At 44.8% G+C, this 15,162-nt stretch overlaps 2 protein-coding genes and 1 long non-coding RNA gene across 8 annotated transcripts in view; 1 reads left to right on the plus strand and 2 right to left on the minus strand.

The window, feature by feature from the left end:
* POGLUT1 (protein O-glucosyltransferase 1) overlaps positions 1–627 on the minus strand; it is a 29,535-nt gene extending 28,908 nt beyond the window's left edge. Inside the window, exon 1 of the mRNA XM_077883798.1 lies at positions 65–627. Within this exon, the coding sequence (XP_077739924.1) occupies positions 65–626 (562 nt within the window). The 5' untranslated portion in view covers position 627. The remainder of the gene's footprint in view (positions 1–64) is intronic.
* Positions 628–1,619: 992 nt separating this feature from the next.
* On the minus strand, positions 1,620–4,940 carry LOC144305164 (uncharacterized). The gene is made up of 3 exons (XR_013372200.1): positions 4,762–4,940; positions 2,839–3,045; positions 1,620–2,244 (listed from the first exon to the last, which is right to left on the minus strand). It is a non-coding gene; the product is annotated as an uncharacterized LOC144305164 (long non-coding RNA).
* The window catches only part of TMEM39A (transmembrane protein 39A), a 37,276-nt gene continuing 23,897 nt past the window's right edge, over positions 1,784–15,162 (plus strand). Inside the window, exons 1-4 of one of the 6 annotated variants that reach the window (XM_077883795.1) lie at positions 1,784–2,072; positions 3,116–3,338; positions 6,927–7,111; positions 13,904–14,126. In XM_077883795.1, coding sequence (XP_077739921.1) covers positions 6,999–7,111; positions 13,904–14,126 — 336 coding nt within the window. In that variant the 5' untranslated portion in view covers positions 1,784–2,072; positions 3,116–3,338; positions 6,927–6,998. Of the gene's footprint in view, positions 3,339–5,028; positions 5,373–6,926; positions 7,112–12,239; positions 12,354–13,903; positions 14,127–15,162 lie in introns of those variants that run through there. The other 5 variants (XM_077883794.1, XR_013372193.1, XM_077883793.1 and 2 more) reach the window with 5 other exon arrangements.

A 15,162-nucleotide genomic window follows, 5' to 3' on the forward strand; every position in this document is an offset into this window, starting at 1 on the left:
CCGGCCGCACCGGGGACCGGGGGGAGGGCCGGCGCCTCCGGACCGCACCGGACCCGGAGCCCACCTGACTCCTTCTGGCGGCCCGGCACTGGGGGCAGGAACAGCAGCAGCAGCCACAGCCCGAGCCGCGGGCGCGCCCCCCGCTCCATCGCCCGCACGCCACTGCCGAGGCCCCGCGGCCGCGCCGGCGGAAAGGCAGCCCCGCACGAAGATGGCCCGGGCGGGGGGCGGGGAGACACGTCACGTGGGCGGGGGCCGCCCCGCACAAAGATGGCGCCGCACAAGGAGAGGACCGTGGGCGCCGCACCACGTGGGCGGAGGGCCGCCCCGCACAAAGATGGCGGCGGGCGCCCCAGCTGGTGGGTGGAGGACCGCCCCGCAAGCAGATGACCAGGTGGGCGGAGGGCCGTCCCGCAGGGAGCTGACCAGGTGGGCGGAGGGCCGCCCCGAATGCAGATGACCAGGTGGGCGGAGGGCCGTCCCGCAGGGAGAAGACCAGGTGGGCGGAGGGCCGCCCCGCATGCAGATGACCAGGTGGGCGAGGGCCGTCCCGCAGGGAGATGACCAGGTGGGCGGAGGGCCGTTCCGCACGGAGAAGACCAGGTGGGCGGAGGGCCGCCCCGCATGCAGATGACCAGGTGGGCGAGGGCCGTCCCGCAGGGAGATGACCAGGTGGGAGGAGGGCCGTTCCGCACGGAGAAGACCAGGTGGGCGAGGGCCGTCCCGCGGGGAGATGACCAGGTGGGCGGAGGGCCGTTCCGCACGGAGAAGACCAGGTGGGCGGAGGGCCGTCCCGCACGGAGAAGACCAGGTGGGCGGAGGGCCGTCCCGCACGGAGATGACCAGGAGGGCGGAGGACCGCACGGAATGCAGATGACCAGGTGGGAGGAGGGCCGTTCTGCACGGAGAAGACCAGGTGGGCGGAGGGCCGTCCCGCACGGAGATGACCAGGTGGGAGGAGGGCCGTCCCGCACGGAGAAGACCAGGTGGGCGGAGGGCCGTCCCGCACGGAGAAGACCAGGAGGGCGGAGGACCGCACGGAATGCAGATGACCAGGTGGGAGGAGGGCCGTCCCGCACGGAGAAGACCAGGTGGGCGAGGGCCGTCCCGCACGGAGAAGACCAGGTGGGCGGAGGGCCGTCCCGCACGGAGAAGACCAGGTGGGCGGAGGGCCGTCCCGCACGGAGAAGACCGGGTGGGCGGAGGGCCGTCCCGCACGGAGATGACCAGGAGGGCGGAGGACCGCACGGAATGCAGATGACCAGGTGGGCGGAGGGCCGTCCCGCACGGAGATGACCAGGTGGGAGGAGGGCCGTCCCGCACGGAGAAGACCAGGTGGGCGAGGGCCGTCCCGCACGGAGATGACCAGGTGGGAGGAGGGCCGTCCCGCACGGAGAAGACCAGGTGGGCGGAGGGCCGTCCCGCACGTAGAAGACCGGGTGGGCGGAGGGCCGTCCCGCACGGAGATGACCAGGAGGGCGGAGGACCGCACGGAATGCAGATGACCAGGTGGGCGGAGGGCCGTCCCGCACGGAGATGACCAGGTGGGAGGAGGGCCGTCCCGCACGGAGAAGACCAGGTGGGAGGAGGGCCGTCCCGCACGGAGAAGACCGGGTGGGCGGAGGGCCGTCCCGCACGGAGAAGACCAGGAGGGCGGAGGACCGCACGGAATGCAGATGACCAGGTGGGCGGAGGGCCGTCCCGCACGGAGATGACCAGGAGGGCAGAGGGCCGCCCCGAATGCAGATGACCAGGTGGGCGGAGGGCCGCACGGAATGCAGATGACCAGGTGGGCGGAGGGCCGCCCGCACACGGATGGCCGCGCACCTCTGCGCCTCCCCGCCCCCAGCCCCGGCCGGCGGCCCGATTTCTCCGCGAGGGCGGCCCTGGGACGTCCCCCGAGTGCTCGGCGGGCGGCGCGCCTCTAGTCCCGCTTGTTTGGAGCCGAACTGTAGTGAGCAGCTTCACGTCGCCAGGTGTAGTGAAATGTTCAAACTCCATCTCTCTCTCTCATACAAAGTCCAGGAGAGAATGAATAAAAGGCATCCCCTGGGAAAATATGTCTAATAATGGTAATTCCTTACATTCTGTGGCATATTTAAAGCACCTTATTTTCTGCAGCCTGAAAACACGATCAGAACGGATGTTTCTTGCCCACAACTTCACAGTTAGTGGTACAACGTAGACTAGCAAGTTCTTTGCATGACATTAAACTGCTTCTTATAGTATAGATTTGTTGAATACCTGAATGATTACAACACTGTTAGAACCCAAGGGGTGAAAAATAGCCTAGCACAAATCTCTTTGTAATAGGAATTTATAACAGCTGGGGTGACTTAGACATGGGAAAAATCGGTAACATTATACTGGACAGTACAGGTTTATAACTATACATGGGTATATATAGTAATCATACAAGTATTTATTCAATGTAAATTTACTCAATTTACTAAAATGTGCAAGGTAACATCCTAGGCTCTGTAGAAATACACGAAAGTACAAGATGAGATCTGTGCCGGGTTTGAAACTAGCGGGAAGACAAATATACTTCCCCAGAAATTATTTACAGCATAAGGCAATATGTAATTGCTATTGGTTTCAGTGGAAAGATCAATATGAGATGGAAATTTGGAAAAGGGGTGTGAGGGGTATATTGAAATGAAAATAAAATATTGCAGTTAAGGAATATTGTGTTGGAGACACTAAAAACAGGGAAGCCACAATTTGCAGAAGGTGGGGGTAGAAAAGATTGATGGTCGTGGAGGTTTAGGATGTACACTGAGGAATGATGAAAGATACAATAATGTTGATTAGTTAGGAATGGGTTATATCACTTACTTTGGGTGAGTAGGCAAGAAGAGAGCATGGATCTCCAACACTATATTATACAAGACTTCTTCAGGAATCCAAATGAAAATTTGAAATTCATTTCTTGTACTTCCAGAAGGTATGCAGTACTTCAAAATGAATGGTTCATTGAAGGCACATAACTAACACAGTGTGTTACATAGCTGAACACCGAGTAAGCTTTGCTTCAGAGTTAGTCTAAAATGAATATAGTGGAGAATAATTTTTAGAACTTTAATAAAGAAGTCTTTATTTTCTGTTATTTCAGCTTTCTGTAACCAGAAGAAAAAGGAAATCACCTTGTGTTATGTCTTTGAAATAAGAATAAATCAGTATTTTCTACAACTTTACATTGTTTATCTATGTGGAAGAAGACATAGAAGAGATTGGGAGATAAATGGGCCCCGTATAAAGGAGGAATGAGCTGCATGGAACAATAATTGTTTCATTTCCTTAACAGATGAGGTGGTTTATTCCAGTGGTTCCCATATGTAAGTTAACTGCCAGAATCCTGAAGCTATTAAAATCACAGATTTCTGGGTCCTACGCCATCCCCTAATTTAAAATGCAAAATTCTCCACATATAAGCTCTTCCTTCGTCTTCAGATTCATTTCATGCCACATTCTCCTTTGCTCACCACAACCTAGCTATACAGCTTTGTGTTCTCAAACATGCCAAGCTCTTGCCCACCTTATAATCTCTGCATTAAGTTTTGTCTTCTATCTCAACTGCTTTTCCCTCCCATCTTTGCCTCTCTGGTTCCTCCCCAACATTCAGGTTTCTGCTGAGATGCCATTCCCTCCCTCAAAATAGAACCTTCCTTATTTTCTACCTTAGCCTGTTTGTCTCCATAGTTCTTATAATGTGTAATTATTACATTAAATGCTTTCTGTTAGAATATAAGCTCCAGGAGGTCAGGGACCTATCTGTCTTGTTCACTAAGTACCTGGTACAGTCAGCTCTAAACAAATAACTGCTGAATGAACGAAGGATGGTGGTGAGCCAACAGAAAAATGGCAAAGGTGTTTCAATGTAGCAAGCTAGGAAGCAGTTAGAGCAAATAGGAAAATAAATGTACAAAGTTACAGAAATATGTAATGATCTGGGCTTTCTGTATTTGGGTTTGTATTCATTAATGAAAATTCTCTCTCTGTCTCTCTGTGACTATCATAAATAAATAAAAATTTAAAAAAATAAAAAAAAAGAAAATTCTCTAGCACATAAGGACACTAAGAATATTTGGAATATTACTAAGCTTAGTAGTTTTGATATTGGTCCTTCTGGCTCTAAATTCTGCTCTGCCACTTATTAGCTGGGTTATTTTCAACAAGTTATTTAACCTCTCTTAAAACTTGTTTCCTCTATAAAATAGGAAAAATGGGCAGCCCAGGTGGCTCAGTGGTTTAGCGCCGCCTTCAGCCCAGGGCCTGATCCTGGAGACCCGGGATCGAGTCCCACGTCGGGCTCCCTGCCTGGAGCCTGCTTCTCCCTCTGCCTGTATCTCTGCCTCTCTCTCTCTCTCTCCTGTGTATTCTCATGAATAAATAAATAAAATAAAAATCCTTAAAAAAAAAAAAAGCCATTCCTCCACGAGCAACCTCTTCATTCTTGAAGCCTCGGCTTCAACACCCAAGCTCACTGTGAAGTCTTCCTCGGTATCGCCACCACTACCACCCCGCAGAATTTATTACTCTGAATAAATTACGATGAATTGCACGCTACCATCTGGACCTGGGGGATACTTTTGTTGCATCTGCTCTATCGCAATCACTGTGTTCTCCTGGTGCCCCGTGTCCGGTAGCCTGAGCAAGCTGTGGCATCCCCCCAACTCCGCACCCATCCAGTCCTTCACCTACAATAGGCGCACGACTGGATGCTGAAGCATGACCTCACGACTTGGGGGGTCCTTTTACCTGGCAGGAAGGCGACCTCCGGTGACATCTCCCAACCTCCCCCATCTGTAAAACTGAGGTGACATTTTGTACGTGGTTGTTAAGGGGCGTCCAGGGGACAGCCCAGGTCCCCCAAAGTGGAGCCAGCGCAGCGCAGGGGCCCAGGGAGGAAACACGCAGGCCAGCGCCGCCGGGGCAGGCGCGGCCCACTGCGCAGGCGCACGCAGGAGGGGGTGGGGTGCCCGCTCCCGGGACCCAGCGCGGAGTTCCGGACGCCGGCTGGGCACCCGGGCCGCCGCCAGTCGCGGAGCTGACGTCATCTCCGTGCGCTGCCACGTCTGCTGAGCCCCGCGGTAATGGAGGCCGGGGATGAGTGCTGACCCGGCCGGGTTCTGCCTCTAACTTTAGCTCTGGCTCTGACTCTGGTAGTGACCTGGGGCCGGGGCGCGGGCTGGCAGCCCGAAGCCTGGGCACCTCCTGTCGCCTTCCCGGGCGGGGACGGCCTGCGGACGAGCAGCCGGTTTGGAGCGCGTCAACGCGGGGAGGGAGTGCTCTCGCCTGGGGTCCAGCCTGTGCCGCCGCCGCCGCCGCCTCCCCGGGATCCCGCCCCGCCGGCCGGGCCTCCTCCATGCGTGAGTATGACCGAGCCTCCGCGCCGCGGGGTCGTCTCGGCCTGCTGCGGCTCCCCGGTTTGCGCAGGAAGAAGCGCTTTGTCGTGGTTCCCCTTGTAGGGGCCAGTCTGTGGAAGTGTGTGGTCCCTTGTCAGCTGCCCCCCACCCCCACCCCCATCCTCTCACCTCTTCTATCCCAGTTTCACACTTTTCTTTCCCTCGTTAATGGAGCGCGGACCAGCAGTCCTGACGCCCAACGGTTTGGCTGTTTCGTCTCCTCTGGCGTTTCTTAGTCCACAGCCAGAAGCTGTTAGGAATACGGAACACCGGATCGGTCTGCAGGAACATTTGAAAACCAGGGCTTTTCCATTTTTCAGGTTTTTTTCCCCCCAGTATTACTTAGGAAGCAGATTTGGGGGCGTACATATAAACAGACCCCCCCCCTTTTTTTTTTCCCGGTGAGGGTCTTTGTTCCTTGTCTTTTAATCCTACCGTGTAAGTGATTTTTGAATGATTTTATACCAGTTTTTTCTGCAGTGTGCATCCACCATAGCCTCTTCTGATATTTGCACTGACATATGGAGTTGCCATTTGAACAGTTTGCTTTTTTTTTTTTAAGATTTTTTTTAAAGATTTTATTTATTTATTAGGGATACACAGAGAGAGAGAGAGAGAGGCAGAGACACAGGCAGAGGGAGAAGCAGGCTCTGTGCAGGGAGTCTGATGTGGGACTCGACCCCGGGTCTCCAGGATCATGCTCTGGGCCGAAGCTGGCACTAAACCGCTGAGCCACCCGGGCTGCCCCCAAACAGTTTACTTTTAAAGAGCTAACAGGCCAACTGCTGTACTTTCTTCCATCTTGTCAGTCCTTGCGGCAACCTCTGTAGGTCAAGGAACACTTTTGGCTAAACAAACTCAGAGGTTAAATGCTTGAGCTACAGTCTCATAATATGTAGCAGATCCAATCCCCTGAACCCAGATCCCTTGATCACGAAACCCGACATTTTGGACAGTGCTGCTTTTCTTGTATTTCCAGTGGTTTACTGTAAAGTATTACATATGAATTGAAAATGTGTATGTTAGACATTTCTTGTTAACTTTTACCTGAGTGTCATATCATTCATACGACAGGTCAACTCAGGAAAGACACAAACTGTGACTTACCTAAGGCTGAACAAAGCTTAGATCAGAACTTAGGCTTCTGACCCATTAAAGTCTGAATAGTCCTTTCTTTATTTTTTATTTATTTATTTTTTTAAGATTTTATTTATCTATTCATGAGAGAGACACACACACACAGAGGCAGAGACACAGGCAGAGGGAGAAGCAGGCTCCATGCAGGGAGCTCCTGGGTCTCCAGGATCAGGCCCTGGGCTGATGGCAGCACTAAACCACTGAGCCCTCCGGGCTGCCCAAGTCCTTTCTTTAGAATAAAGTAGGTAATAGACACTGGGGGAGCATTTATTTGAATATCTGGTTTTACAAGGCCTGCTCACTCAGTTTTTCTGTTGTTTTGTTACATTGCTTAGTTTAAAAATAGTAAACTGATATTTAAATGTCTTTTCTTTTGTTCAGTTGAAACAGGTTGACAGCCATTAACCTAGGTTGCAGCTACAGGTGGCGCTGGAAGCAGACTGGTTCCCGGACATGCCCGGTGGAAGGAGGGGCCCTAGTCGGCAGCAGCTAAGCCGTTCAGCTTTACCTTCTTTACAGACTTTGGTTGGTGGGGGCTGCGGCAATGGAACAGGCCTGAGAAACAGGTAAAGGAGAAATAAGACTATACATAATTTGTAATATACTATGATCAGTATGACTAACATAGCAGTCATCATGCTATTCAGATACTTGCTTATCAGGGTTATTTCTTGGCAGTGAGGTGGGAATCCTGCCCTGAAGATTGAAAGCTCAGTATTTCAGCATATTTTGGAGTGGAAAGCTGTGATATAGAGCCCACAAAGTGAAAGCAGTCCAGTTCTCACCTATGGCTGATAATCGAAATTCTAATCATCTAATCATCATTAATAGCTTGTTAGCTATTAAAAAAAGGGAGAAGTGAATTAAAGTACAAGAGGAGGGGATCCCTGGGTGGCTCAGCGGTTTAGTGCTTGCCTTTGGCCCAGGGTGTGATCCTGGAGTTCTGGGATCGAGTCCCACATCAGGCTTCCTGCATGGAGCCTGCTTCTCCCTCTGCCTGTTCTCTGCCTCTCTCTCTCTCTCTCTCTCTGTGTGTGTGTGTGTCTCTCATGAATAAATAAATAAAATCTTTAAAAAAGAATAAAGTACAAGAGGAGTGTTGTCGTTTAACTCTTTACTAGCATTCTTTTTTTTTTTTTTTTTTTTTTAGCAGAGGAGGACAAATTAAAACTGATAGTTAACATGAAATTCTAAAATTATAAGTCGGGATCCCTGGGTGACACAGCGGTTTAGCGCCTGCCTTTGGCCCAGGGCCCGATCCTGGAGACCCGGGATCGAGTCCCACGTCGGGCTCCCGGTGCATGGAGCCTGCTTCTCCCTCTGCCTGTGTCTCTGCCTCTCTCTCTCTCTCTCTCTCTCTCTGTGTGACTATCATAAATAAATAAAAATTTAAAAAAAATAATAAAAAATAAAATAAAAAATAAAATTATAAGTCATATTCTATTAAGAGTCTTAAAAATTATTTTGTTCAAAAAATTGTTTGAAATGAATAAACTCGATTGTAACCCAAACATTGTAAGACTTGTATATAAAAATAAAGAATTTGGTCTTTTTAGTGGAAATTTATCTTTGTTCCTAATTTTTAAAGTTAGGATGAATTATTTCTAATCTGATCTAGGATAACTCATTTCATGAGGAGTTTCAGTCATGTAGCAGTGGAAAGAGGTGACTTTTACTTTATATCAAGTGTTTGAACAAGATAATTTTTGTCGCTTATTTTCTGCTTCCTCTCTGAATAGTTTTCTCTTGCTTGGATTCTAGTTTTCACTACTAGTAGTAATCAGTACTGTTGCCTTTTCAGGCTTTCCTGATGTTACTTGTGCACTTCTCTCTTCCTGGCCTGCCCTCCCTCTTTCTTTCTGACTTTCCAAAGTTCTACTCAGTCCTCAAAATCAGTTCTGATCTTGTTTCAGTGGGGCTCTCCCTGAAATTCCAGTTTGAAGGGATTTTCTAGTCTCTGATTCTTCTTATACTAATTTTCAATCCAAATTTTATATTTATATATGTATACAGAGCACTTATAATTTATTCTAGACTATTATTTTTTATTGTTTTTTGGATTTCTTGATGTTAAAAACAGTGATACACTGCTCTGTAGTAAGATGTTGAAAATAAATGAAATAGTAAACTGCAGTACTTTTTGAAAGTTTAAATTTTCCAAAGTTTCTACAATAACTTGTATTAGTTTACATTTTTAAAAATAAGAAAAAAGAATAAGTGAAAATGCTTTTGAAGAAAGGTACTATAAAACATAGATTTTGAGGTAAAGGATGTTTTGTATTTAAGTACATGCCTTAATTTTACCAATATATACTATCAATTTAGTGATTTAGTTGTTTACAATTGCAATGGAAAATTGTAGCTGTGCCTAGCTTGGATTGTAGCTAGCTAAAAAATTTTAATTCTCTGTATTAACTCTGGTAGTTGTTTGTTCATTTTCTTCTACTTTGGTTTTGTGGATTCCCCTAAGTAATTCGTTCTCAGACTGCCCTGATAGAATCCCTCCTCACAGTTTTGGGGACTGTTTGAGGAGGAAGAGTTAGGCAGGCCTAGTAGTCCAGGCTTCAGGTTTCCCAGTCCTCTCTTAATCAGACTAACTCCTTCTCCTGTGTGTTTCAATATCAAGATACTGGAGCAGTCCGGTGGTTCAGCGGTTCAGCGCCACCTTTAGCCTAGGGCACAAGCCTGGAGACCTGGGATCGAGTCCCACGTCGGGCTCCCTGGATGGAGCCTGCTTCTCTCTCTGCCTGTGACTGCCTCTCTCTCTCTCTGTCTCTTATGAATAAATAAATAAATATCAAAATACCATGTAAAATGTCCTTTGGGGGAGGGAAAATGAAGTGTTCTGCTAGTTAAAAAAGCATTGAAAATCACATTTCTAGATGGTTCTTCCTTGGTTTAGTGAATATAGGAATTAAATGTGGACTAAAATCCTCCTTCAGGTATGCAGATAGAATACTCGAAAGACCTAGGAACATTTGAAAAATACCTGTGCTCTTGAAAGAATGTAGCTATGATCATATGTTCTTTTTTCTGCCTTTTTTTTAAAAAAATATTTTATTTATTTATTCATGAGAGACACACACAGAGAGGCAGAGACACAGGCAGAGGGAGAAGCAGGCTCCATGCAGGGAACCTGATGTGGGACTTGATCCTGGGTCTCCAGGATCACATCCTCAGCCGAAGGCGGCACTAAACCGCTGAGCCACCCGGGTTGCCCTTTTTTCTGCCTTCTTTGTAGCTCTTCTATCCTGGCTCTCAGGGTTCCAGTCATGGTCACCTTGATCTACTTCTCCACTCCACAGTATTCAAACACATTTGAATGAAATGAAAGATCATAGTTGTTCATGGCTTTAAAAATTACTAAAACTATTATTGAGTGGTTATTTTGTGACACTTTTATCTAAAGAGGTTAACTCTTTAACCATCTATAGATGGTTCTATATTTGTTTTTTGATGGGAAAGAAAAAGCCTAAAATAGGTTATTATATAACACCTAGGAAGAGTTGTAAGAAATATGGATAAAACTAGTGGTAAATGGCCTAGAAAATAATTTTAGGAAGGATGTATACAAAGAAAGATGAGGAAAACTCACTTTTGGAGTGTTTGTAGAGTACTAAGGAGAGAAATTGATAATTTCTTAAGCGTGATATAATTTAGATGATATGTTTGATTCTGTAAGACATAGGTCAGCTGGAGGAGAGAGCATTTGCCAATGTTTGTAGCATGATTGGTGAAGGTCAGCTTGGGAATGTCAGAGCTAGTTTGATGACACAATCAAGATTGAAATCCATAGTTTCATGTCCTCTTTTTTTTTTCCCTCTGGGGAGCAGGGATTTATTCATAGGGTAAAGTATTTACTTGATTGCCTTCTAAAGAAGGAGGATATGCTGTGAGTTTCTGAGTTTCCCAGAGATCGTTTAGTTGAGGGAGAATTTTATTTGAGAAGGACTAAGAGTGATTTTTTTTTTCTTTGTTTTGGCTTTGCATATACTTTGTTAATAATATGACCTGAGCATGTCCAAATGATCACTGCTTTCTCCATCCCTCCTAATTCTTTTTTATTCTTTTGGATCTTTCTTGCTTTATCCCTATGCTTAGCCAAAACCTTGGTAAAAACGTTGGGTGCTGAGCCTCTAATGAACCTTCCTGGTAGACAGCATTTCACATGTGTTTTCACAGGTAGTTGCTGAAGGATTTAAGTGAGTCCTATATGACTCCACTGATAAGGACTCTTGGAATTTTGTGCCTGGTTTCCTCTGGACTTTGCCCCATGTACCTATTTCCTCTGCTAATTTTGATTTGTATCCTTTTGCTGTAATGAACACAACTATATGCCAAGTTCTGTGAATCTTCCTAATGAACCCTCAAGCCTGGGCATGATCCTGGGGACCTGTAGCACAGTTTGAAAGAATATTCTATGTTAACATTGGAAAGAATTCTTTTTTAAAAAATGTATTCATGAGAGACACGGAGAGAGAGGCAGAGACATAGGCAGAGAGAGAAGCAGGCTCCTCGCAGGGAGCCCGATGCGGGACTCCATTCTGGGACCTGGGATCCCGCCCTGGGCTGAAGGCAGACCTCAACTGCTGAGCCACCCAGGTGTCCCTGAAAAGAATTCTTTAAAGAGAATATATTCCAACTCCTGTATTTTAAGTGAAGAAACTGAGGCTCAAGGATATAAAGTTACTTTCTCAAAGACTACAGCTGGTCTATCTAGACTAGGACTATCCCACATTGTGTCTCAAATATATTTGTGCCATTTTGCCTTTTTTGCATCTATTTTTATATCCTGTGAGAGAAATAATGTTTTCGTTTTTCCTAAATAATATGTCTAACTAATTTTCTGAGATATATAGACCAAGACTGTTTATTTTAACTTTTTTTTTTTTTTTTGGTTTTAAGAACTTTGATCTTATCTCCTATTAAGCCTTCAAATTAGAAGAAAGCTTTCCTTTTTCCCTCAGATACTCTGCATCACTTTGACCTTTGTTCCCTTTTTTTTTTTGGCTTGAAGTATAATAGCCAAAATCTTGTGTAAAATCTCACAAATACAGATCTTCTGCACTTTGTTTTGAATATTTCTTGAACCTCAGCATTTATTTGTTAACAGCAGAAGCATGTTGGTCTGCTTTACTTGGGAAAAATTCTGTAAGAATCTTTTTAACCTTTAAATAGTAACAAATAATTTAGCATGCTTTCTCCCTTCATTATTTTTGATGGAAAAGGAATAAGAATTTTTAACTTGTTCTAGAGTAAAGGCTCCTAACCTTATAACTTTTCTTCAGAATTTTGTATTTCCTTATCTCATGACTAACTGGGGAGAGAGAATAGATTGACTATTGGCATTAATCGCCTACATTCAGGTCCACCGACTTGTACAACTCCACAGAGCACCTTTCACATTGTATTCTATATGAATGAAAGCTCCTGGAGTTGTGCAGTGGCCGATGTGTTAATAATAATGTGTTAATGATTGGTTTATAATTGAACAGGTGAGGTGTGAGACCTACTGGTACTTCACAACCTACTCCGTGGTAAGCTTGTTGTATTCGATTAGTATTTGGAAATGAGGGGAAGTAGTTTTTACAGTTTTTCCCACCCTCTCCCAACCTATTCCTGTTCTTCCCTTCTAGCTCTTTTCAGATTCTACCATGGTATTCTTTTTTTCTTTTTTTTTTTTTTTTTAAAGTAGGCTCCATGGGGCTTGAACTCAACCTCCGAGATCAAACGTAAGCTGAGATCGAGAGTCGGATGCTCAACTGACTGAGCCACCCAGGTGCCCCTCTGCCATGATATTCTTAACTGGTCAGAATGAGCAGAGTTCATATTCCCATGAGTCACTTGAAGTACTATAAATGTCACATACTAATGTTATAATTCTATATTTGGAAATCTTAGAGGGGAAGGTAACAGTATTATTGTTCCTCCTCTTGAATCTTCTTTGGAAATATCCGAAACAAGCTTCTTTTCCTTGTTCTGAAATAATAGTAGACCCTTAGATATCTCTAACTATTCCCAGCTATGTAAACAATGGGAGAGCTTATTCCCTACCCACCTCCGTCTTAGCATTTTCGATAGCCCATCTATTTATGATTTATAAAAAAGCCTGGAAGTTTAAAAATAAATAAATAAATAAATAAATAAATAAGCCTGGAAGAAAGAAAGAAAACAGCCAGAAGAGGGGGAGTAAAATATCTATATTTTAATTTGTATATTAAGAGATCTCTCTTTTGTGACCACATTAGTCTGCTGCCTTCTCAACATGAAGGTATATATGTGACTTGAACTAGGAAAAGTACAGTCTCTGTCCTTAAGATTATGATCTGATAGACAAAACATAAAAGTATATAAGAAATTATGTAATAGTAATGAAAAGTACAATAGTAAAGGCATAATTTAGGTATAATGGTGGTACAGGAGTGAGATGAATTGGTTTAGATTGACTGAGTCATTAAGCTTCATGGACGATATGCTCAATAATTTAAAAAGTCTTGAAGGATTTTGTCAGTAAATGTGTAGGTGAGGGGTTAAGGACGGTGGTTTTGAGTGGTATTGCTGGTGAAAAGAATATACAAAAGAATAGCAAATAGCATATTTGCTATTTTGAAATTTTTTTGCTATAGAATAGCAAGTCTATAGGTTGCATGTGGAGGAGTGTCAAGAGATTGGGCTAATCTGTTAAGTAGAGAGCTGCATAGGACATACTAAAAATTTCTGGATGTTATCTTGTTGGCAGCAGAGAGCCATTAAAGGGTTTTAGGCAAGACGGTAGCACTGTCAGTTTCACTTAGATCTATGAGAAGGTAGGTTGGAGAATTTGATGAAGTTAATTTTAGGGAGATTACTTCAATAGTTTAAGTGAAACATGGTAATTGAACTAAGGCAATGGGTTTAGACCGGAGGGTGCAGTGGAAAAAGTTTTACAAAGTGGAATATTTAAGATTTAGAGAGTAACTGGATATGGGGAGTCAGGAAAGTTCTAATATAATTCCCAGGTTTCTAATTTAAGCAGTTACTGAGTGGGCCACGAACCAGGGTCAGGATTGTAGGAGGAAGAACACAGCAAAGTCCAGTACACAACTTGATAACATAGATCTGAAATTCAGCAGTGAACTCTACGGAGAGAAATTTTAGTTTTCAACATGTTAAAGATAATGGAACCTGTGGCCACATTTTTGGGCACTAAGAGAATGTGTGTAGAGGGAGAAGACAAGAACAGGAGATTCTAGGGTAGAGTCCTGAGGGAAGGCCAGCAGTTAAGCAGTAAGTGGAGAAGGAAGGAAGCAGGGGGCCCTTTATGCTGTTTACGATTGAAAGGTACCACGATTTGAATTAATTGTGGTTTTCTCTTTCAGAAATGGTAGTGCTATTGGCCTTCCGGTCCCACCTATCACAGCCTTAATCACCCCAGGTCCTGTTCGTCATTGCCAAATTCCTGATTTGCCTGTAGATGGAAGCCTGCTCTTTGAATTTCTCTTTTTCATCTACCTGCTGGTTGCTCTCTTTATTCAATACATCAATATCTATAAAACAGTGTGGTGGTATCCTTATAATCATCCTGCGTCTTGTACTTCACTGGTAAGTCTTAATAGCGTTTTAATTTCATTATGTTACTTAACCAAGAAACTAGCTGGAAAGCCTATGTGTACAAATTATACTTTTCTTAGTAATTTTTCTTGTAAAAAAATGTTTTCTGTTAAACCACAGATTACTTTCAGAACTGTAATCTCATAAGATTATTAAAATATAAGTATCTGGAAAGTTAAAATACAAATGAAAATGCAGAAAACATTTAAGTAACTTATTATAATAATATCAAGAGTCTTGATGTTTAGCTTTCTTTGCACTATTTGTTGGACTTAAGGTGCCAATATGACTAAATTCCAGGAAATTTACCCTTTTTGTTTTTTAAAATTTTATTTATTTGTTTGATAGAGAACTAGTGAGCATGAGAGAGAACAGATGGGGGGAGGCTCTCTGCTGAGCAGGGAGCCTGATGTGGGACTCAGTCCCAGGATCCTGAGATCATGACCTGAGCTTAAGGCAGATGCTTAACTGTCTGAGCCACCCAGGCACCCCGGAAGTTTACCCTTTTAATGACTACCTAATGATGGTTGCTTCTGTAACAAATAAACCCCAAATTGTGTAATACTTCACACACATAATAGTCTGAGGCAGTTGTTTGATTTGCAGGAGTAGCACTTCCATGTGGTCAGTCAGTGGACTCAGACTGATGCAGACTCTGCTGTCTTCCCGTATGTGGTCTCCAAGTTGACTGTGGGTCACTTCTTTCAGCTGGAAAGGGGAAAGGCATAGAGAAGGATAAAGGAGAGGTTCTTAGTGGCCAGGCTCACATCATATTCCCGTATGTCCACTCCTAACTGCAAGGAGACTGGAAACTATGATCCTTTCATAGGATTTGTTACCGTGAATAAAACTGGGCCGTTAAAAAATAAAATCGAGACAAGAACTACCTGTCTTTGCTGAAGTTCCTCAAAATATATTGTAGGTCTCTTCTACCCTCTTTCCATTTATTTAGGAGAGGTTAGATAATCTTGACGCAGAGAATGTTCCCTATAGATGGGTATGTAAAATAATGAGTAAGGCTACTCCG

The sequence above is a fragment of the Canis aureus genome, chromosome 35 (genome assembly GCF_053574225.1).
Source record: "Canis aureus isolate CA01 chromosome 35, VMU_Caureus_v.1.0, whole genome shotgun sequence".
NCBI classification, from domain to species: Eukaryota; Metazoa; Chordata; class Mammalia; order Carnivora; family Canidae; genus Canis; species Canis aureus.